General features: G+C 37.5%; 2 protein-coding genes across 2 annotated transcripts; both read right to left on the reverse strand.

The window, feature by feature from the left end:
- Nucleotides 1-16,098: 16,098 nt before the first annotated feature.
- On the reverse strand, nt 16,099-17,028 carry LOC147543167 (uncharacterized). Its single transcript, XM_086634669.1, has one exon. The coding sequence runs from the start codon at nt 17,026-17,028 to the stop codon at nt 16,222-16,224; it is 807 nt and encodes a 268-aa protein (XP_086490795.1). The 3' UTR covers nt 16,099-16,221.
- LOC147543166 (Saccharopine dehydrogenase) lies at nt 16,099-21,848 on the reverse strand. Its single transcript, XM_086634668.1, has 3 exons — nt 20,989-21,848; nt 17,671-20,032; nt 16,099-17,149 (listed from the first exon to the last, which is right to left on the reverse strand). The coding sequence occupies exons 1-2, from the start codon at nt 21,691-21,693 to the stop codon at nt 19,340-19,342; spliced, it is 1,398 nt and encodes a 465-aa protein (XP_086490794.1). The 5' UTR covers nt 21,694-21,848; the 3' UTR covers nt 16,099-17,149; nt 17,671-19,339.
- Between the last annotated feature and the right edge of the window lie 2,800 nt (nt 21,849-24,648).

Raw genomic sequence — 24,648 nt, forward strand, 5'->3', positions numbered from 1 at the left:
CTACTGCTTGAAAAATCAAATTCAAAAGTCTGTGTTTTAACCAGAAATTTAGTTGTACAAAATCCCTCCAAACGATTTCACAATAACGATAATTTATTCAATCATTTAAAATCCAAGACTATCAGATATGACAAGCTTGTGGTAATAAAGAAATTTCACACGCTTCTATTATGGGTAGTCGTATGGGCTACCCGATCCAGTCGGTTAAGCATATTAGGTTTTTAGGATAGTTTTAGATAACCGTCACATGTATTTTATGTATATCCTAGTTTATATAGTTTTAGGTTTTCTACTATGTGTATAAATACATGTAAAGTGATGTTTAATAATATACAAGAAATATTTACCGAAGAGCTCTCTCTCTCTCTCTCTCGGCCATACCTTTCTCTCTCTCGGCTATATCTCTCTCCCTCACGATATCACTCGTGGGTTGTGATCTTCACAGCTTCTCGACCTCCGACCTGTTTAATTATAAGCCTAGACCAAAACCCTACTTGTGGAATTATATCCATCACCTCAAAAATAAAAGTCATGATTATTTCTTTTACTTTTAAAGTTTTCTGGTTAAGGGATGCTTTTAAGCCTATACTCCACAAAATACTATGTTTCGTGAAAAAATTATAGTTGTCAAATAACATTTAATAAATCATCCAAATGGCGAAAGCTTCAATATCAAAGTTTTTTTTTTTAATGAAAGGAACTAACATTAAAAAACACAGCATACAAAGTCTTTAGTGTATGGCGGAAATAAAAGAAGGTACAACATTCCACATTTTTCTGCGCCCGTATCTACGACCCCATTTTGCAAGAGCATCTGCCTGAGCATTGCATTCTGTAAGAACAAAGGTGAAGATTATGCTTGATAATTTGTCTTTGAGGTTCATAACTTGATGCATAATTTTTTTGGATTGCCAGTGAAGTCCGACACTTTTTCCTTTGATGAAAAGTATTAATGCTTGATTGTCACTCTCTATATGTACGTGTGATATGTTCAACTGTATGGCCCATAATATACTAGAGAGGATAGCCATGCTTTCGCCTTCTTTCGCGTTCTGGCATCTAACTGTGTCAGCTGCTGCTGTAATGAAGCTTGACTCTTCATCTCGAATGATGCATCCTATCCCGGCCGGTTCAGTGATTGAGAAAAATGAGGCGTCGGCGTTCAGCTTAAGGAATGGTGTTGATGGAGGTCTCCATGTTTGTTGCTTAGTTTTTTCCCTGCATTATTGATCCAATCTTTAGTGATAATGGACCCAATCTTTAGTGGAGTGGTTGAGGCATTATTGATCCTGTCTATCATTTGTCTCAGATTTTGTTTGTTTGTGGAAAAATAATTTTCGCATCTAGCTTTCCGTATGAACCAAAGAATTTTGGCGTACAGATTAGTAAGTTCCTCGTCTAAATGTTTTCATTGTTGTATCCAGTGGTTTGTCGTGGTTATTTGATCCGTTCTAACATGAAAATGGAACTATATCGCTTTCGCGAAGTACAATGAAGCATCACGTGATCCAATGTTTCGTTTTCATTACAATTTATACAGGAGTAGGAGTTTCCAATAAACTTTCCAATTTTTTCCTTAACTGGTAAACTATTCGTACAATATTTCCATAGAAATAGTTTTATACGAGGTATCGTATTCATGTTCCAGATAAAAAACCAATCGTTTTGATCCTGCATAGGGTTAGCACTTCCAGTTCTTAGAAAATTTTACATAGATTTAATAGAAAAGTTACCTTATTTAGTTAGCGTCCATGTCGGCTTATCCTCTTGGTTGCCCTGTAGATTAATACTCAGGATTGAGCTGCAAACGTCATTGTTAAAACAGTTATTTATAGCATTCATGTTCTAGGTATTGTTAATTATGAGTTGAGCTACCCATTCCAGGTTTGACCCGTTTTGGTTAGTAATCGGTGTGGGGTGATTGAGGATCCAGAAGTCCTGCCAAATATTAATTTTCTCACCTTTTTCTGATATCCCAGAAGACCAGACCCTCCATCTGAGTGAACTGTTTGGTGATGGATTTCCAGGGCCAGGAGTGGTTATCTTTAGGAGAACTGGATGGGGAAGTACTTTCCTTTAAGCACTTGAACGCAGACAGCTTGAGGGTTGTTGATAATGCGCCAGTTAATCTTGTTGAGAAAAGCCTGGTTGTCAAGAAGGGGAAGACGAAAACCCAGACCTTTACGCGGCTTGCAGATGGCTGACCAGTTGATAGAGTGGAAAGTTTTGGATTTTCCCCATCAGAAAGTCCTTTGGAGGGACTCAATGTTGGTGCAAATGCCTTTTGGGATGGCAAAACACTGCATTTGGTATCGGGGAACGACCGCTACGATAATATATAGGACTACCGAGCGACCAGGTTGAGAAAGGAGATGAGTTTTCCATTTGACAAGTTTGTTTTTTATTTGAGTTAGAAGAGGTTGGAAAGCTTGCTTCTTGTTCCGGTCGATGAAGAGATTAGTGCTAAGGTATTTGTCACCCGCAGAAGATTAATGAACTTTGAGCTCCCGGATGATCATCCGTTTAAATTTTGGGTGCGAGTTCTTAGAGAAGAATATGTTGGATTTAGAGTAATTGATCATCTGCCCAGAAGCATCGCTGAATTCCTTCAGAATGAGCTTAAGATTGTAGATGTTGTCAAGAGAATTCTGCCCGAAGATGATACAGTCATCCGCGAAAAAAAGATGATTAATAGTGAGATCAGAATTAGGAATAGGAAAGCCGATGAAGGAGGAATTGCTATTCTTATTCTCTAAATGTAAGAAACAATCAAAGAAGTAAAGAAAAACGTGCAATTTATACGTGTAAAAACCCTAAATGTAGAAGTAGATGAGTTGTTAATCTCGTGTTACTCGCCACCCCAAAGTAAGAGAACATTGAAAATACTCGCCAAGTGAGAAAGCTGGTGCCAACTCCTTCTTGTGCAAAACCCCTATTATATAAGTAGATGTGTAGTTAATCTCATGTTACTCTCGGACGACAAAGTACATTGTTGCTTCTTCTCCTAGTAAGTTATTGTTGAATTCGATCTACTTCTCCTTGATTTTATGGATCTGCATAAGCATGTATCTTTTTGATTTTGTGGATCTTCGTTTGATTGTTCTTCTGAAACTCAGCCTACTACGGGTTCCACTCCAGTTTGTGATGTTCATCATTCGGATTCGCCGACTACTATCTTAATCACCCCTCTTAAGTAGAGATAACTATGCCTCATGGTATCGCGGGATTATTCCCCCTTCACTTACTCTCACAATTCAGTCTGCATTTATGTTCAAGTTTATGTAGATGATATTGTTATTACGGGCAATAATCCCAAGGCTATTGCTTCCCTTAAGACCTTTTTGGCTTCAAGCTTCTCTCTCAAAGGCCTTGGTCGTCTCCAATATTTTTTGGGGATTGAAGTCTCCCGTTCCTCTCAAGGAATTTTCCTATGTTAAAGGAAATATATCTTTGACATCCTAGAAGACTCTGGCCTCATGGCAGCCAAAGTCTCCGCTTTCCCAATGGAGCAAAAATCTCGACGTAGCAGTACTGATGGCACTCCACTGACGGAACCTTCCCATACCGTCGTCTCATTGGTCGTTTACTTTATTTAACAGTAACTCGACTAGATATTTGTTATGCAGTTAACAATTTAAGTCAGTTCCTACAATCTCCAACTGACGCCCATCTACATGCGGCTCATCGCATTCTTCGATATCTAATGGGCACCATCGGAAAGGATCTCTTCCTTTCCGCTTCCAGTTCTCTTCTGATATCCGGGTACTGTGATTCTGACCGGGCGGGTTGTCCTTCCACCTGTCGTTCTACTACGGGCTATTTTATTATATGTTAGGATCTAGCCCCTTATCTTGGAAATTTAAGAAGCAACATACTGTCGCTCGTTCTTCCACTGAGGTCGAGTATAGGGCTTTGGCCACTTTGACTTGTGAGCTTCAATGGTTCAAGTCTCTTCTTCATGATTTCGGGATTTTACATCGTGATCCAATGCCTGTACATTGTGACAATAAGGCAGCTTTACATATTGCTGATAATCCGGTATTTCACGAACGTACCAAGCATATCGAGATTGACTGTCACTTAGTTCGTGAGAAAATCAAATCAAATCAAATCTTATTCTCCTTCAATACACGCCGACTTCCGATCAACTCGCTGACATACTTACGAAGCTGCTTGGAGTTGTAGCATTATAGAAAAATATTCGCAAGTTGGGCCTCATTACCATTCCTGCTCCAACTTGAGGGGGAGTATTATGGGTGTATGGACTACCCGACCCGGCTAGATCTCCCTGATCCAGTCGGTTAAGCATTAGGTTTTTAGGATAGTTTTAGATAACTATCACATGTATTTTATGTATATCCTAGTTTGTTTAGTTTTAGGTTTTCTACTTTGTGTAAAGTGATGTTTAATAATATACAAGAAATATTTACCAAAGAGCTCTCTCTCTCTACCATCTCTCTCTCTCTCTCGGCCATACCTCTCTCTCTCGGCTACATCTCTCTCCCTCACGATACCACTCGTGGGTTGTGATCTTCACAGCTTCTCGACCTCCGACCTGTTTAGTGATAAGCCTAGACCAAAACCCTACTTGTGGAATCATATCCATCACCTCAAAAATAAAATTCATGATTATTTCTTTTACATCTAAAGTTTTCTGGTTGAGGGATGCTTTTAAGCCTATACTCCACAAAATACCGTGTTTTGTGATTCAATTATAGTTGTCAAATAACATTTAATATATCATCCAAATGGTGAAAGCTTCAATGTCAAAGCTTCAATATCACAAAATCGTTCTAAATGTAAGAAATAATCAAAGAAGTAAAGAAAAACGTGCAATTTATACGTGTAGAAACCCTAATGGTGTGTTTGGTTGCAGGATTCCTATCAAAAGTGGAATTTAGTAGGAACCATGAATCCTTGGTCTATTTGGCTACCAAGAATCCTAAGACTCTTGAATCCTAATTCCAAAATTTGTATTAGACCAAAATCCCACCCTACCCCCTAGGACTTGGTAGGATTTTGAATTAACTTATCCAAATTTCAAACTTAAAATAAAAAAAATATATATTTCCTTCGACAAAATAATTATTTTAAAAATATTATTTTTTCAAAAATCATTATCTTTTCCAAAAAATATTTTTTCTCCGAAAATCATTTTTTTTTTCAAAAATCAGTTTTTTCCCCGAAAATCATTTTTTCTTCAAAAATCCATTTTTCCCGAAAAATCCTTTTTTTTTTCTCGAAAATCATTTTTTCTTCAAAAAATTGTTTTTCTCCAAAATCCGTTTTTTCCCAAAATCTGATATTTCCTCGAATGAAACGATATTTGAAAAAACAAGTTTCGAGAACAAGGTTTATTTAATATTTTTTCTAAAGAAGCGTTTAAAAATACTCAAATAATAATCAATCATAGGATTCTTATTAGTTGCAAAACAAACCAAAAAATATTACTTGAATTCATGAATCCGTGGAATCATGAATTTCAAAGTCTCATGAATCCGCGGATTCATGATTCCGTCATCCAAACACACCATAAATGTATAAGTAGATGAGTTGTTCATCTCGTGCTACTCTCCGCCCCAAAGTGTGAGAACATTGAAAATACTCGCCTAGTGAGAAAGCTAGTGCCAACTCATGAATGTGCAAAACCCCTATTATATAAGTTGATGTGTTAAGTTTGTGGCCATCCAACTCAAAACCAATTGGCAATGAGTGAAGAGAACCTATACTTTATATTCTTGGTTGCTAGTTACCCATTCTCACACGCCCCCTCACGTGTGGGGTTCTTTGAGCCTAACACGTGTTTTTTTTTCTTTTCGGGTGACGTGGAGCACGTGTGGCTTTTAAGCCTATCACGTGTGGGCCTAGCTCTGATACCATGTTAAGTTTGTGGCCATCCAACTCAAAACCAATTGGCAATGAGTGGAGAGGACCTATACTTTATATTCTTGGTTGCTAGTTACCATTCTCCCATGTGGGACTATTCTCACAAGATGAGTAGTTAATCTCATGTTACTCTCGGGCAACAAAGTACATTGTTGCTTCTTCTCCTAGTAAGTTATTGGTGAATTCGATCTACTTCTCCTTGATTTTATGGATCTGCATAAGCATGTATCTTTTTGACTTATTTAATTAGTAATCCCATCTAGTATATTTTCTTTTCTACAAATAGTCTTACTACAAGCATCTAGTTTTCTATGTGTGTGTTGTTGTATCTCATATATATCATTAGGATTATTGTCACCCAATAAATGCTATTTTCATTCAAAACTCTCAATATTACCCCTAAAATTAGGAGTGGGTGTGCTAATCTCTTTTTTTTTTTTTGATGAAGGATGTGTGCTAATCTCTTTGGTTTCCATTTTCATTAAGATCCCCTAAATATAGGAGTGAAAAATAATAAGTGTGTCACATGATCTCTTTCGTTTCCATTTTCATTAAGATCGACCTGAAATGTTGTATACTTTTTCATTTATTTTGGTGATCTTTGTTAAAGAAGAACCACATTTATTGGATTTTTGTTTTTTCGCGATTATGCATCCTGTTCTTTCCATCCGGGAATTGAAAGACTAAAGTTTAGTGTGGTATAATCAATCTCTATATTTTTTTTATAGTTTAATTAACTATATTAAATTTACTGTTTTACATAATCTGCATTTCCTCATGAAATGGAAGTCCCATGTAAATCAAATTAACCCAAGATGCTGTATAGTGGAAAAAAGTTTATACTATTATTTTTTGAACTAATTGCCGAAAATGATCTAGTTATTACTAAAAAGCAGCAACCGAGAGAAGGTAATGAAAAGAGCTTAATTTCTCAAGAATTGATAGCTGGGAATGAGCAAAATAAGGAAAAAAATGCTGAACTTACCAAATCACTTACGGAATTGCTAGAGGTAGGTATCTCCATGCAAGATAATAACGTAAAGGAGCATGCGCCTATGGAAATTGAAATGGGACGAACACAATTACTTTGCCGGCCTAATCCCGATGTCGACAAACAACCCCAAGAGGAAAAACAGATCTTACAAGGAATAGTGCAATGGGATACAACATTGGTGTCACCACATGTGCAGAAAGTAAGCAAGACCTAAGTTAATTTGACAGTACCACAAGTTCAACAGGAGATCAAGAATCAAATTCCAAATATGCCTTTAAATAAAGAGGATGAAGGATTGAATGACGAAGTGAATAAAATTTCGGGAACAAAACAATTTAATCGTATAAAGCATGCAAATGGCCGTGGCTCATGGAGGAAGATGGCGAGAGAAATTAACAACCAGCAAAAAGGGATGAACAAGTCAATTGGAACACCTACAAAACGTGGAAGAGTCGCGGGTACCATTGCTGATGAAGAAGAGCTTGTAGATGATGGAAAGAGAAGAAAAATTGTACTTGGACACAGTGATGATGTGAGGGTGAAAGCGGCCAGCCCAATAAGGCCGCTCACCAAATGATAGTACAAAGCTGGAATTGTCGGGGAGCGGGGAATGCTCCGACAATTCTGTCCTTGAATTCATTCCTCCGGGCAGTGAAACCTTCAATTATTTTTCTGTCTGAAACAAAATTATCGCAAAATTCATCAGAAATCTGGATTCGTAAATTGTTATACAAGAATTATTTTATTGTTCCGGCTATTGGATTGAGCGGAGGGTTATGGTTGCTATGGGATGACGAGGTTGATATTGAGATTGTTTCATCTTCGATGAATCACATCCATTCTAGAATAAAAGAAGTTGGAAACAGGCAGAAGTGGAGTTTATTATTAGTTTATGGACCTCCTAGTACTAAAGATAGAGAGGGTTTCTGGGACTTCTTAAGGAACTTTGGAACACAAACAGGTGAACCTTGGTGTGCTATAGGTGATTTCAATGCTATTGCAGAAGAAGTTGAAAAATGGGGAGGGAATGGTCTAAATAGAAAAGCTGCGGAACAATTCAGAAATATGATTGATGATTGTAATCTGATTGATCTTGGATACTCTGGACCGGCTTACACTTGGGTGAATGGACTTGGAATTAATCATCATATTCGGGAAAGATTAGACAGAGTTCTTGTTAGCCCAGATTGGAGTATTAGATTTCCTGATACAATAGTTAAACACTTGCCGAGAATTAATAATGATCATGCTCCGATTTTCATGAATACGTCAAAAACAAAAATTAAGGGACCCATCCCCTTCCGATTTGAGGCACATTGGACTATTCATAGTGACTTTGCAGATGTTATGAAAGAGAATTGGCAACAAACTAGTGGCAGCTTCACTCATAAACTCACACAAATGGCTAGTAAACTTTCATATTGGAGTAAGAATCGAGTCGGCCAACTCTTCACACAACTAAAGGAAAACGAAACCTTACTCCTAGAGATTCAGAATCGAACACCAACGGTGGAGAATTTAAAAGAAGAAAATTGTGTATTAGCTAATTTGGAGAAACTTAGAAAATTAGAAGAGGTCTTCTGGAAACAAAGAGCTAAGAAACATTGGGTTGAAGATAATGACAGGAACACTAGATTTTTCCATTTATCCGTGTTGAATAGGAGAAAAAAAATAATATACACGCGGTTAAATTGGCAGATCATAGCTGGTCTTCGGATCCAACAAAAATTACTAACGAGTTTTTGAATCACTTTTACAGGGCATCAAGAGCGGAGCAAATTGAAGAGTTCCCCCCGGCAATTGAATTATCTGATTGGCCGTTATTAGAAACAGAAAATATGATGATTAGCACTGTACCTTCAAAGGAAGAAATCTGGCAAGTAATCAAGAAGATGAAATCATGTAAAGCACCGGGACCCGATGGATACTCTGCTATTTTTTATAAACGGTGTTGGAGTATTATTGGCGATGAGGTGACTTCTCAAATCAAAACCATTTTTGAATCAGGCCAACTCCCAGGTAACTTGAATCATACCTTTATAACATTAATCCCCAAAGTGCAGGCACCCGAAACTCCAGTTGATTTCAGACCTATTGCTCTATGTAATGTCCTCTACCGTATCATCACCAAAATCATCACCAATCGGATTCGGCCGTTACTTGGAAATTTAATATCTGAGGTTCAAAACGCTTTTGTACCAGGTCGCCAAATATGTGATAATATAATAGTTGCTCAGGAGATATTTCATTCTATCGCTAATACATCGGCTAAAGATGGATCTTTTGCGCTTAAAGTTGATATGGCAAAGGCTTATGATAGGATAGATTGGAATTTTCTCAATGAGGTTCTCAAGCGGTATGGAATCATTGCAAACACCCACTTGCTCATCATGAACTGTGTAACTACGGCGTCTTTCTCAATATTATTAAATGGAAGACCGAAAGGTCGTTTCTACGGTAAAAGGGGACTCAGGCAAGGATGTCCACTTAGCCCATACTTATTCATTTTGTGTTCAGAGACTCTTACAAAATTGGTGGTTCAGGCAGAAAATAATGGTCTCTACAATGGGCTTAAAGTAAATCGTTATGCACCAAGTATTAGTCATCTTATGTTCGTGGATGACTTATTCTTCTTCAGAAAAGCCTCGGATTTCAATGTAGAGCAATTGAAAATTATACTGGATAAATATTTGAATTGCTCGGGTCAGTTAATAAATTACAACAAATCTTCTATCCAATTTAGTTCTAATTGTGATCACGTTAGAAGAGGAAAAATCTTAAGCATTTTGGGAGTTAAGGAGATGAAGAAAGACGATGTTTACTTGGGTAATTATTTATTGAAGTCGAAGCACAAAATAGCATCCTATGATTTTATTGTGAACAAGATAGAGAAGAAATTATCGGGATGGAAGCGTAGCTCTTTATCTCATGCCGGCCGAACTGTACTACTCAAAAGTGAGCTCGCATCCATACCTATATACTTCCTATCAACAAATATAGTGCCTAAAGGAGTTATTACAAAAATTGAGCAATGTCTACGAAACTTTTGGTGGGTGATGAGACATGAAAAAGTCTCATTTGAATCTCTTAACTCGGGTTAGTTAATCCAGTTCGAGCGGTAACTCTGATTATTTGTTTGATTTTCTTTCTCAGGTCTCATTTACGGAGTTCAATGCGAAAACATTGTGATAAAGACATACTTGAGGGGCATTTTGGTCATTTTAATGACAAGGGTATTCTAGTCAATATTAGTGCTCACGTGAAAGTAGAGTCCAAGACGAGTCCATCGGCGAAAGCGGAAGTGGAATCGGAGTCCGGATGCGAAAATAGGAGCAAGTCAAAGTTTGGCTCAAAACCCACTCTCCAAGTCAACAGGTGACACATGGCAAGCATCTAAAAGTTAATGTGAAACTTCGGTACTCTGGTGGGAACTCTGGTGGGCTCTCTGGTTATATTCGGGATCTGCTCTTCACTTTGATTTCATGTAGCGCGAGACATGATAACATACTGCTTCTGTATGTGCATGAGAGATCCAACGACTAGTGGGATTTCCGGTCACGTGGCTTCATCGCGATCGTGAGCTCCATCCCTTCTCAGCTATCTGCGAAACACCGTATCAACCTCCATAGCCAGCCAAGCTTTAACCGATTGGGCAATTTCCAATTTTTTTGGGAAGTCACTTCTTTCCATTTTTCTCTCGATCTCCAACAGTGAAAGGGAAGATATATTCTCTTTTGTTTCTAAAACAGAGAGAAAAATCGAAAATAGTAAGAGAGATAGAAACCGAAATGGAGAAGGAAAGAGGGCTGTTGAAGATGGAAAGAAAACAGAGATATTGATAGAGAAGGACAGAAGCTTGATTGAGGGGAGAAATATTATTAGAGAGAGAGAGAGATAGATCCTCTCGGCTATAAGAAAACAGGAAAGAGGAGACTCGAGGGGATCATCATTCGGCTGGGTTATCTTCTCACGACCAGAAGAACCGAGATCATCAATCTATCAACATCATTATCCATCTTTCATCTTCATCTTCTGAATTTCTTTTAGTGACAGAGAGAAATTAAGAGAGATTGTAGAGAGATTAGACAGGAAAGAAGAACAGAAACAAAGGTTGAGAGAGTGAGATTAGTTCTTGATTTTTCTTTTCGGTTAAGAGATAGAATTAGAGAGAGAAACACAGAGCATCTCCACGGATTAAACAGGAATCCTTCTTTTGTTTTGTAATCTTCTAGTGAGAGGAAGATCATTGAGAGAGGAACTTCTGTAGAGAGAGAAAGGGATTGTTACTGTTTAGAGAAAGAAACAGAGAGCTAAACCATTTTCTTATCTCTTTTATTCGTTTTTCTTTTTTCTTTATTTCCCTTTTCAAATTCTGTTTCTTTGTGACAAAGAGAGAGAGAGATTAACAGAGAGATAAAGAGAGAAAGAGATTAAGAGAAAAGAAACAGCAAGTTAGAGAGAGAAAGATAGTTGGAGAAGGTGAGAAAACAGGTGAGAAAATTATTTTCTCACAGGGAAAATATTTCCGGGAAGACGAGAAAATCGTTTTCCCAGAGGGCGCGTTTGGCAGAGCAGTGGAAAATCAGAAGGAAATCACTTCCCTAAGGCTCTGTTTGGCTGGAAAATTTAGTAAGAAATCCAACTTTTCTACTTTTCTTTCCTTTTTCCATATATTTAAGCTTCCATCCTTTATCATGAAGAACTAATTTTTTTATCTAGGGTTGAGATGAAGTCGTAATAATCATTTTCTCGACAATTTATTAAAGTTTTTACCATTTTAACGATAAAATCTTCCGGGTTTTTAGACCGTTCATGGACTGAAAACCTGAGTTATATAAAGAACTATCTAATCAGACCAAAATTAATTTGTCGTTAGAATTGTTAGGAAGACGGATTCGAAAAACCCTAGGTTCCCTTTATCTGAATATCAACTTTAGTATTATTTCAATTTTAACTATTGTTTATCTTTTTATTATTCGAAGAAAAATATTATCAATCAAACCATTTTTTTTGAAAACCTAATAGTTTTAAGATTAGAATAGAAATTCGACTTAGTCTCTGAGGAACGAACCGGTCTTACCGGAATTTTACAACTTGACACCCGTGCACTTGCGGGTGTAGACCTATTTAGGAAACTTTTTAGGCCCATCAGTGGGGACACAATACGGAGAAATCCAAGATGCATTACATAAATTGGAAAAAGATGCAAGCAAGTCAAAAAGAAGGGGGACTAGGCATTAGAGATATGGGAATGGTCAATCAATCAATGGTAGGAAAACTGACTTGGCGCTTCATACAAGAACCAAGAGCACTATGGGTTCGACTATTGAAGGCTAAATACCTTAAAACCGGTAGCTTTTGGACCCATGAAGCAAAACAGTCCAGTACCTCTACTTGGAAAAGCATACTCGAAATGAGAAAATTCTTAGAAGATGGAACATGCTATTTGGTTGGTGATGGCTCAGTAGCTCGAATTTGGGAGGATCCGTGGGTGCCAAACCTAAGAGGTTTTAAGCCAAGTAAAAAACTGCAGAATCAAGAAGTTCCGAATCTCTTTTATGTTCGTGATCTTATAGACCAACAAGGAGAATGGAAGAGGAGTATCATTGATGATACTTTTGATGAGATCTCGGCCAGAGCAATATTACAGATACCTTTAAACAAATCAGGAATGAGTGACAAATTGATATGGGTACATACGGCGAAAGGGGAGTTTACTTCAAAATCCCTCTATACCACTATTAATTAATAAAGAGAAACCATCTTCATCAGTTAGAATGGAACTACCATCTGGATTGACTTGGAATGTGATATGGAAGAAGATAAACTTAGTACCAAGAGTTAAAATGTTTTTATGGAGGCTCTTACATGATGCATTACCAACTAAGATGAGATCGCTAGAATTCAATCCACAGGCCTCGAAAACATGTGCAATGTGCAAAGAAGAAGATGAGGATTTGGACCATTTATTTCGAAAGTGTAGAGTTGCTAGAGAAACTTGGCTGGCCTATTCGCTAAATCTGAGAGTCGACGGTGATGAAAGCTTTCCAGAGTTACTATGTCGATGGATAATAGGTAAAGAAGAAGAGGAGATTATTGCACTTCGAATTTATATAGCATGGTGCTTATGGAAAGCTCGTAATAAATGTGTGTTCGAAGGCACATTCCCAAATAGCTATAAAATTATTCAAGAGGCTCTGACTTTATTAACAGACTTCGCATGCTCAAATTCAAATCTAGATGCCCCCAATGAAGAGAGCTCTCATCAGCCAATACAAAATTGGATCCCGCCAGATCAAGGCAAACTTAAAATCAACTTTGACGCTGCTTTCAAGGCTGGAAGAGCAGCTCTGGCTGCGGTTTGTAGGAATGATGGTGGTGAATTCGTAATGGCAACCACCGCAAAAGTATTGACATACTCGGCGTTGGAAGCGGAAACAAAGGCAGCAAAGTTGGCACTTTCTATGGCGTTGAGTATTCCTGAATATGATTGCATTATTGAAGGTGATGCGTTAACAGTTATTAATGCATGCTCGAGGGACCCAATCGAGGCACCATGGAAGATCAGACCTATCATTATGGAGATTAAAAGTGAAGTCTTGAAACTTCAAAATTGTTCATTTTCTTTTGGTCCTCGAAAGGCAAATCATGTTGCACATCAATTAGCACAACATGCTTTCAATTTAAACTTAAATCAAACTATGGAGATCCTACAAACTCCTAGTTGTATTGTAAGTCAATTGGCGATAGATGTAGCCAACAATAATTTAAGCTCGAGTAGCTAATAAATTGAGGCATTTGCCCCCCTTTTATCAAAAAAAGATAAGCTCGATAACCGCTCACTCAAACAATAATAGAACCGGGCCTATAGCCCAACAAGACATGGCCTAAAGCCCAACAACATTATTTACACCTTAATAACCCCAATTCATATATCCAAAGATTCCACCTTCTCTGGGATTCGAACCTGGGACCTCCAGGGCTTTCTGGAGTTTATGTCAACACCTTGGAACCACTTAGGCTACCAACTGTTGAAAAAAAAAAAATTGCTTTAACGTACCACAGTTCAATAAATCATTCCCAAATTCACCTATTCTATTTTCATCGCTTTTATCATTTTTTCTGTCAAACAATGTTTTAGTAAAACTTTATTTTAATGTTCACCCAATTTTTTTTTTTTTTTTTGTTGAGAATAATGTTCACCCAATTAGATTTCAAAAGAATTGCCCATTCTTCTCTATGCGGAAAAACACCTTCATCTTTTTAATTTATCTCAAATTTATTGAATGTGGCTTGAAATTCATGTTAGATATTCTCAATCTGATTAGTTTTTCACCTTTAAACAAAAAAAAAAAATCCACTCTTTGATTTCTTTGTTCAGGAGTACAAAAAGAATATTGAATAAATTTCAAGCTTTGCTCAGACATTACTTTTAATATATTTTCTCGCTAACCATCTGAGTCTGTATTAGAGTGCAGAAGTGTATGCAGGAAATGGCGAGCGCTCCTCAGTGATCATTTGTTGACTCGCACGTAAAAAAAATCAGTTGTACCATCTTTGTTATCACGAAAATCTCATTTCCCAGAGTTTATCCAATTCTACTCGTTTTAATTTCATTTTTTTTGGTTAAACCAAACAATGGAAACAGAACCCATCTCTACCATGGAGAATTGGTCAAACAGAATGCTCAACAATCACCTTACTTGAAAGTACGAAAGATAATCAACGACCCTTCTCTTAATGAAAGACAACATCTAGTTGGTTCGTGCAACGGTTTAATTTGCTGCTCTCTTTGGCACAATGACAAGAGACCTACTTATATATGTATTGCAATTATAAAGGAATTCATTAAGGTTCCAAGAAACAACGTCAGCGGTGAGAACAATTTCATTTTCGGAACGTGTGGTTTTGGTTATGTTCCTTCTACTGGTAAGTATAAAGATTGTTAATATCGGTTATAACGAAAACGACCTCTCCGTGAGACATGTCCTTATATTTACTTTTGGTGGTGATAGTGGTAGCAGTGGTAGGTGGAGAAACAAAGATAACATCAACTATACATTAACACTTCCTAAGTCACCAGGTACCTAATTGAATGGACATCTTTATTGGTATGATCCCACAAGAGGAAAGATTGTTTCTTTTGATTTGGAAGATGAGCAATTTAGACTAATTGATTCGCAACCATTTTTCGAACTCGGATTATACCCTGATCTTAGACTTCGGGTTATAGGAATGTGGTTGTGTCTTGTTCATAATAATATGAGATCTAAAACTTTAGATATATGGTTCTTAAAGAAAAACAACCGCACTGAACGCTGAAGATGAAGAGTATGAGCCTCGGAGTTGGATTAAGGGATTCAGTATAGGACTTACTAGTTCCACGGGAGTAGGTAGTTATGATCTAATTTCGGTTACACGGAACAAGAGACTTAGCACGGATTGTGACCTTTTCTATTTGTACGAACAAAAAACTAAAACCTTAGAAGTATTAGATTGCGGCTTTGATGGTGCATATTCTACAATTTGGGGTGTAATTCCCCATCTAAACAGCTTGGTTTCGTTGAAAGATGTTATAGAGGAAGGCGTAATTGACATCAAGCAGACAAGAAGTAGGATTCCATATCCATAAGTCATTTCATTCGTTGAAAGATGTTATAGAGGAAGGCGTAATTGACGACAAGGAGCAAGATTCCATATCCATAAATCATTTCATTCCGTTGAGTGTGTATCGCAACAAAAAATGTCTATCTAGAATAGGATGAGAACTTACATGAGAGATTTAGCATGTCAGTATTCAGTCTCAGTTTTCTTTTTCTTTTTTTTTTGTTTTCTGAAAAAAGACTGGAAGAGTCATTACATGCCATTGATATATTATGAAAATACAGAGATACGGCATAAATTGTGTAAGCATATCATCTGGCAGAACAACCATCGTAGTTGGACCCTTAAAGGCCGTATCCAGACCCTTAAAGCGTCAGGTTTCTTTTGTAAGTTCGATTTAAATATGACATGAGGTCACTTGAATCAATTTTATGATGTTTAATTATGTCGAGTCACATTCAATGAGAAAACACGAACACCGCCTAAGGTACAGGCATCTGGCATTCAGACAATGACGAACATGACAATGTTCACCCCAGATCATGTCAACCAGAAGAAAAGATTCTGAGAAGCAATGGGTATCTTCAACAAAAAAAAGATTAAAATGTCATAACTGAAACTAGAGAAATAGTTGAATTACACCATGAATGAGGTTCATAGAAGTAAGCTACTAAAAAGATTTTTAGACTGGTTCTTACATACCCAAAGGCAAAGAGAGCACAAGATGTTTTAACTTTTCAGGTAGTGATTTCTCTCACTAACCAATCTAAAGCAGGATAAGCAAAGTACAGTATGAGAAAAGATGGAAGAGCAAACACAATAGTGATGAGTATGTACAGGACTAAGATGGCAACACATGCAGGTACAGCATACAACACAATCAGAAGGAACAAGACCACCAACGGAAATTTCGCCGTTAACTGCACGACGAAAAAGAGAAACTTTCTCAAGTTTGCTTGGATAGTTTCAAGGTTGAGGAAATTAGGTGCAAGTCTTGCATGACCATCGTTCCGGCTTGAACGTTCTTGGTTGTTCAATAACGGGAACCTCCTGATATTACTTTGGGTAGCTTGGGCCCTGTTTAATGGCCAAACAGATGAATTATCCTCAGACAACATGGAATGAGAGTCGACTCGATCACCATTCTTGCTCTCAACCATCCAAAGGAGGAAGAAATTCTTCCGAGGAAACTTAAGATTTCCCTTATAGACCCATCGGAAGGATAGCATGTGACACCACGGACAAGTAACAAAGAGAGGCAATTGAATTGGTACTGCGGGGAACTTCACCATGGCCCATTGGAGACCCAAGACACAGTTTTTGCAGAGTGTATGACCACACCATAAGACATAGGGCACATTCTCTACAATGTTGAAGGATTCCCAACATATCGGGCATTCCAATCCTTCATCCCTGCTGTTCCTCGAAGAAACGTCATCATCATCCTCGTCGTCTGAGTTTTCTGACCCAGCTTGACTTACCCTCGGGGCGTCGTTCTTTAGCCACATAGTTCCAGCTATGGCATTTGAAGCGAAACTCCACATTTTTAACACTCGAAGACTTACCCCTCCTGAAACGAGGACTAAAAGACAGTAGCTTATGCTGTCTATAAATCTTGGTCTCGAGAGTGATCGAGCCGAAGTAACTTACTGAGAGCAACCATATCTGTAAACATTCAAGAAGTCATGAAACTAGCACCTAAAACCAAAGATCTATTATAAACCAATGCATTGATATTTGATAATGGGGTTATCCAAGTAGAAATCTAAAGCAAATGAAAATGCAAGCCAAATAACAAAGAAAACATACTCTTCTGTAAGAACCCATACTCAAAATTGTTCAATAACAAAATAAAACGACTAATTAGACTATAATAACGTTGTGGAAGCGCGTCCCGAAACCCTAAAATCTAGAAACAATAGAATAAGGTTTATCCTCAAAAGATCCTTCATGATCCCATCCAAAATCCATGTAAAGACTTCCCTATCACTCATAGAATTTCAAATTCAGGGAATTGGCAACAAAAATTTCACAAGAACAAAACCTAAATGAAAACAAGATCAACAAATTTTACAGTAAATTCACAATAGATTATTGAATTTGAGCGAAAAAAGATTCAATTTTGGAATTATAGCATAAGACATGCAAAATCAAAGGGAAGAAGCGGGATGAGATGTAAATCGTACCGATCAAATCGTTGTGAATTCGAGGATTTAGCATGACAGTGGAGATGTGAAGAGATTAAGAAGAAGAAGGAGAAAATTCTCTCTCCTCTTTCCCTCAGTACTGTGTCGAGAATTGCTGGCCTTCTTCACAGATGGGCCACATCCTCATCCTTCGTCTCATTATAATGACCAAAACGTCCATTTGGTCATCTTTAAAAAAAAAAGAAAATATTGAAGGGTTATTTCCCATCAGCCCCTTAGTTTGTCACCAGCTTTTTTTGACCCCTTATTTTTTGTAAATTCAAAATTTAGACGGGAAAGATTTCACATCGACAAAGACTGTAATCGGCAGCCACCCTTTAAAAAGGTTTCTGATCTTCTTCTTCCTCTCATACTACCACCACTATCGCTTCCGACCACCATTCTCTGCGTCTCTTTCTGCCTCATTCTCTCTGTTCTGGCGAAGAGAAAAAGTAGAAAAAGAAAACAGGTTTGAAGTATAGATTTTTGATTTCGACAAAGGTCGCGGGCGAAAAATCATTTTTTTTTTTTTCACACTTAAAAGTTTTGCCCTAGAGTTCTTATTCCCCTGAAATATCGACCCAAAAATTAATACCAATATGGACGAATTGTTAGAGGATTGTGTAAGACAAATTCCCGTGGGTCTTGCGATATTGATGCTTTATCGCTTTAGGGCCTCACCGACTTTAGTGCACGTCACTTATAAGATGGTGCTTAATCCATTGTAGGAGGCACCATATTTCGTCACCTCCCAACAGATCGCTTACAATACACCCTCCTAACACCACATCATAACAAAGGTTATCGAGTGCGAACCAGCTTTTCGTGCTGCCAAACCGAAAGGGTCTTACACCTTTGAATAGTGCTTAATCCCTAATAAGAGGCACCACAGTAGTCTCCCACGAATATATGGGATACAAGTACGGATAATATACATACATTTACCCACAAGGAGTATGGATAATAGACATACCTATGCTTTTCTGAAGTAAAGCTAACAATATTTGTATACGAGTTCCCTAGTAAGGTTCGCATAGATTCATAGATTGATAGATTCAAGAAGTCCGCACAAGTTGGCTGTTGGGAGAGGTTTGCAGAAGGAGCCAAAAGCGAAATTTAGCGTTCGGCCTAATTTCCCTAAAATGAGAATCCTAACATTTAGATTTTCAAAGGAAATACAAGTCCTACCACAATACCTTTGCTTCTGACTCCCATCTCTCTCATGAGATGTGATAGGATTAGGATGGGTAACTGAAACCCCAATTTGTACCTATGTTTTGACTCCCATCACTCCACCCCAGGCCGCCACCAATTCACACAACCAACACCAAGGGTCGAAGACTATACCATCACTGCACCACCACCACAGAAGAAGGAAAGTTTCATTATTTTCCAATTACTAATGTCCCATAAGATTCATGTTTCCTTGACCAAAAGGTCTTAGCATTGTGTTTTCAAAGCTCCCAAATAAGCCAAATTTAACCATTCACAAGTACAAAATTAGTATTAAAACTAGGATTTAAAGTAAGCAGGCTATTATTACGATTCTCACTTGATTGAACACATTAAACAGTAGCTCTTGGAATCTGTCATTTATTATGAACCCAGCTGAACATTCAGGGGTTCTCCTTACTAATGGACATGCTTAAGAGAATCTAGGAAGAGTAGCTCAGGCTGATAAACCATTTCTTGAGATAATATCGAACGATATTCCATTCTGCTGAAGCCGTTCTTGGAGATCAGTAGGGCCAAATACAATTCCAGGAGGAAAGACACCACCTTTCGGTAAGTTCTCACGCTGACGCAACAGAATAAGAGCACACTGAACCAAGATTATCGGAGTAGTCAAATATCCAATCTCTGGTCCTGTGACTCTTGTTATAATCTCTGTATCGGGTCTTTTATTTCCTTGTGATGCAAGACTTTGGTCGCTATAACCTTGTCCAATAAACCACATCTTGAAGGTTGCACTTTCGACCTCTTCTTCACTAGGACCCTTCTTTCTAAACCACCCAAGGGTGAAAATTGACGGAAACTTCAATAATAGCCACCTCCCAAATCCGAATCTTCCAAATAGTCCAATGAAAATCCCAACTGTGATGAATCGGAAAACACCCAAGAGAGATTTTGAACCAAGCTTGACACCAAAATGGGCTGGTTTCACTGTCTGCCAAAAAATCTTCCTTTTCTCGATTTGTTCATCAGTTTCATTAACACCAGGAAGCCCATGCGGATTCTCTGTCAGTGTTGAAAGAGTTCTTCGGACAACAATCGAGTCTGCTGAAGGTAGCTTTACTGCCCAAAGACCAACCTTTTTCTGGTGCTCTATTATATGTCCTTTTGCTGGAGCAGGTCCTGGAATCTGCAAACAGATATTTTGTATTTATATCAACTCTATACAAAATCAAAGTGAGGTCCGTGCAGCAAAGGAACTAAAGACCGAACGTCCGTTGCAAAACAGTGTTACCGAAGAACCTTTGAAAGTGAATAATTTATAAGCAATATTCATGATAATGAGACTTGGTAAATATTATCCGCTACAAAGATACGAAGGTTTGGGTTTTAATAATCTTGAAAAATAAATCAGTCTATAAGAATTACGAGGCTAGTACATTGTGACCAAATGTTTCGACAAATTTTGTCTACAGTCCAAAATGCATTTTTTGAACTGATCAAGGAATTTGACCGTTTATCATGTATTATATTATAACCAAGGATATAATCAATGTTTTTACTTTCTTTTTCACATGAGAGATGTATGGCATTAGGAAGTAAGGGTTCTTTATTTAAACTTGGTATTGGCAATCCTTCTCGCTGGCCAAAACATGTCAATTAGTTAATCCGTAATGCTAGGTTCACAAAAAAAAAAATTTGACGAATGTTCTCATAGTATTCCAAATCGACCTCGTTAACCCTGAGAAATGTTTTCTTGAAGTTCCGTCGAGTCACTGTAGCAAGAAGCTATTCTTCCAACAAAGTACTAGTAAAAGTTGCAGTACAACACACATATATGATACGATCAAATATGCTACTTGTTTGTTTACTTATTGGGCGTTCATCTTTTAGCGGCCAATATTCTGTCAAACTTTCAAAGGGAACTTGCCACATCATTTTGGTCTTTCTTTTTTTGTGAACCTAACATTATCGATTAACTAATTGCCACGCTTTGCCCAGCCAGACAGATTGCCAATACCCTAGGTATAAACCAAGAAACCTAACTTCCTAATCCCCATATAGTAGGCCATCAAGATGAAAACCAAAAAATAAAACTAGTATCACAAATTGGTGACTATTAAACAACTTTAAGACATTTCTTACCACTGGTCTAGCTCTTCTAGGTCTGGACTTCCTCAGTTCCTGCAATTTCTCAACATTAGCCACACCCAAAACAGCAGATTCAAGAGTACCAAAATTCCCAACAATACTCTTATCTGACTCCAAACTCAAATAAGCTTCTACTCGGTTTGGTACAGATGGTGATACCCATTGCTTAGAATTAAAAATCAACCCCATTTCAGCTGGAACTGAATCAAACCCACAAGCAGAAACCACCAAAGAACCTCTCTCTACCGCCTTCTGATGATAATTTGCCTCCATTTTCTCCATGAATTCAGGTTCCCCACATATATCTAAGTAATCACAACCTAGTTCTACACAAGCAGAGACAACAGGTTCTCCATATAAGCGAAAAGGACCAACGCAATTCAAGATGAGTTTGGTTTTACTGCAGATTTCTCGAAGAGAAGATGGGTCTGAGACATCAGCCTTGATTATGGAGATTGAAGGTGGTGGAGAGGTTGTTGAGTGAGAATTAGATGATGCCCATTTTAGGGTTTCGGCTAATTTGGTGGGATTTCGTCCTGCTAGTGCTAGGGTTTTGAGGGGAGATGAAGAAGAAGAGGTGGTGTTGAGGAATTTTAAAGCTTCCCTAACGACATATTTTCCAGTGAAACCTGAAGCACCGAGAATTATTACGTCATAGAAGTTTGGGGTTTCTGCTTGGTGGTGGTTTTCATCTTCCATGTTTGAATTTCACAGAAGTTGAAGAAGAGACTGAAGTTTTATCAAAATGGGGAAACCACCAAACTAGAAAACGGGTTGAAATTTTCAAAATAACAAATCCCTAGGTGAAATGGGGCCGACGGCCAATTTTAGAAATTACTCCATAATGTATTTTGTTTAGTTTAAAATTGAAATTTTTATTGTGTTTTATTAAAAATCTAAATATTTCTATTTTATTTAATTAACAATTTAATATTTTTGTAAGTTGTTGCAAACATCTTGCAACCTGTTGCAAATCTCTTGCAAGTTGTTAAAATACCTAGAGAACTGAAGGCTATATAAAATTGAGCGATCATTTTTTACCAAAATAAAAAATTTATAGGGAAATTTGATTTGAAGCCGTGACTTTGGGCATCTTAAAAAATCTCTGGAGAATAAAGACTTTAGAGTATCTCCAATGCAAAACTCAAAAAGATGTTCATTCATCCTATGTGTCAAGTTCCATTTGAGATTCTCACTCCTAGGTGACGTTGATAGAGATCCTCAATTTTTTTTGTCTCCAATGCAAAACTCTAAACTTATCTTATTTACTTATGTGACATAGTTATTTTTGTAAATAAATAATAAGTTATTTTAAAAAATATAGAAGACTCGATTTTTATTGGTTGAAAATCAAATATTGATGAGTTCGAGAATTAGAGATATCTCAAGAGGACACTCTGGAAATAGAGTGTCCTCTTGAGATATCTTTATTCCACCCTCGACACGTCATCTTAGAGATCCAAATAGAGTGTTGCATTGGAGAGGATTTTTAAGAAAAAACTTTAAAAATCTTAGGTGGTACTCGGAGTTTCTAAGATTGAGTGTTGCATGGGAGATGCTCTTAGCAATTATATTTGATAAAAGAGCATCTTCATTTGGGTTAAAAATTGACTATTTTGTATATTGCCTCCTAAATTTTCATCTTGTTATGTCTTTCTCTCTCCTTCTCTCTTCCTTTCTCACTTTATGTTATTGTTCTCTCGCGATGTCTCTCTCTGTCTATTCTCTTTCTCTCTCCCTCTCTCTCTCTCTCAGACACACACATACACACACGGGCGCACACACTCTCTCTCGCCCTCTCTTTTAGTGTCTCATCCTCTCTCACTCTCTATCTCACTGTCTCTCTCTCGCCCTCTCTTTTCATTGTCTTGTCCTCTCTCATTGTCTCTCTCTCTCTCTCTCTCTCTCTCTCTCTCTATGTCACTGTGTCTCTCTCTTTTACTATCTCTAATTGTTCCTGCGAAGTGAATGTTCCAAATAAGTACAACAACTATATTCGCGTATTTTCGAGTTAAACGATTTTAACTAAATCGACATACCTCCAAAGTTTATTAATTTTGTATAAGTTGCATACCAAACAGTTTTAGGTTTCTTGCAATTCCCACGTACAAGGGGTTAGTTTGTTAGGTAGAAGTCGACACTAGCTTCATGAGCATTCCCTAAATCGCTAATGCAAACAACAGAAAAAAAATTTGATTTATATATTCAATATCATTACAACAAAGACTACACCAACTTGGATGATTGATCTGCCAACAGTAGTGGCGGGCTCAGAAATTTTTGTTTGTGGGGGCACATTTTATTACATTAAATATTGTCGAGTGTCATATGAACATATACTTAATTTAGTTAAAAGTATTGTGTTATGAGTGAACTGCAGAAATAACTCGTGTCAATCAAACCAATGATATTTCCATGTCATAGCAATGCTCTTAGCTAACTAGGGTACAACTGGTCGTGAGTTGATTTGACAAAAACTTTATATAAAAATAAATATTTGTAAATTATATGTTAAAAGAATAAGATGGCATTTTATCTTCAAAAAAATTCTCACACCCCATGTTTTGTACTAGAAGTTAAATGAAGAGAGATGAGAGTGATTTAAGAAAGAACATTGCCAAAAGTATACTTACAAATAAAGGATGAAGAAGGCAGAGAAGTAATGTGGGAGTATAAATAATTCTACCGGAAGTTGGACGAATTCTAGCAGAAGGAAGGGACAAACTCGAATTTACAAGAAATAGGAACAAAGAAAAATCAACACATAAATATAGGAGTTAATAAAAAAAATTGAGGGGTAAAAAAGATGACTACAAAAAAAGTTGGGGTAAAAAAGATGACTACAAAAAAAGTCGGGGCAAAAACAAATTACCCAAAAGAAAACCAAGTAAATTACATGATGACTAGAGGACTCCTAGGTACCTGTTGTGCTTAAAACTGACCCACATTTTATCCAGCCAAGTCTTAATTGGTAATATTTTGATACAATAACCACTACTTTAAAGATAGTAAACAGAGGATAATGTACACATATTCACCTCTTTTGAGTCGGGCCTGTAGGGCACATGCCCCCGTAGGATCCACCCTTTGCTCGCTTTGGCCATCCAATTTTGGGAGCCACATTTGGTTTGTCATCGTTAAGGTGTCTATAAAGAAAACAAAGTAACCCACGTCACAAAACTTGGAAAAGATCACGCCCAACTCCAAGCCACTTTAAATCCAAACTAATCTTACGGGCCCACCGTTTCATTTATGCGTCAAGTGCAACTGTGCAAGCCATTTTAACCTTATTTGAAATGTTTAATTTAAATGTGGCCCCTAGTGTTATGACCATCTTTAGAATTTGGCCCTAATTGTGATGAACTAAAATTTAGCCCTCATGTTTATGTTTTCATTTAAATCTAGCCCAATTTATTTACATTTTTTACAAACTATTTTCCTCATCATTTCTCTCTAGTCTAGTCTAGTCTAGTCATCTTTGCATCTAAAGGTTGATTGTCAGCGTAAAGTGCATCTTGGTCATCTACCAATGACTCAGACACAAACACATTTTCTCACCGCCACCCTTCTTCATACTTTATCCTTCATCCCTCACACACACTCTCTCTCTCTCTCTCACTGTCACTCTCACTCCCTCACTTCTCCACCTTTATC

The sequence above is a fragment of the Eschscholzia californica genome, unplaced genomic scaffold (assembly GCF_041429995.1).
Source record: "Eschscholzia californica isolate CP2 unplaced genomic scaffold, dmEscCali1.0.p SCAF_4, whole genome shotgun sequence".
Classification (NCBI taxonomy): Eukaryota; Viridiplantae; Streptophyta; class Magnoliopsida; order Ranunculales; family Papaveraceae; genus Eschscholzia; species Eschscholzia californica.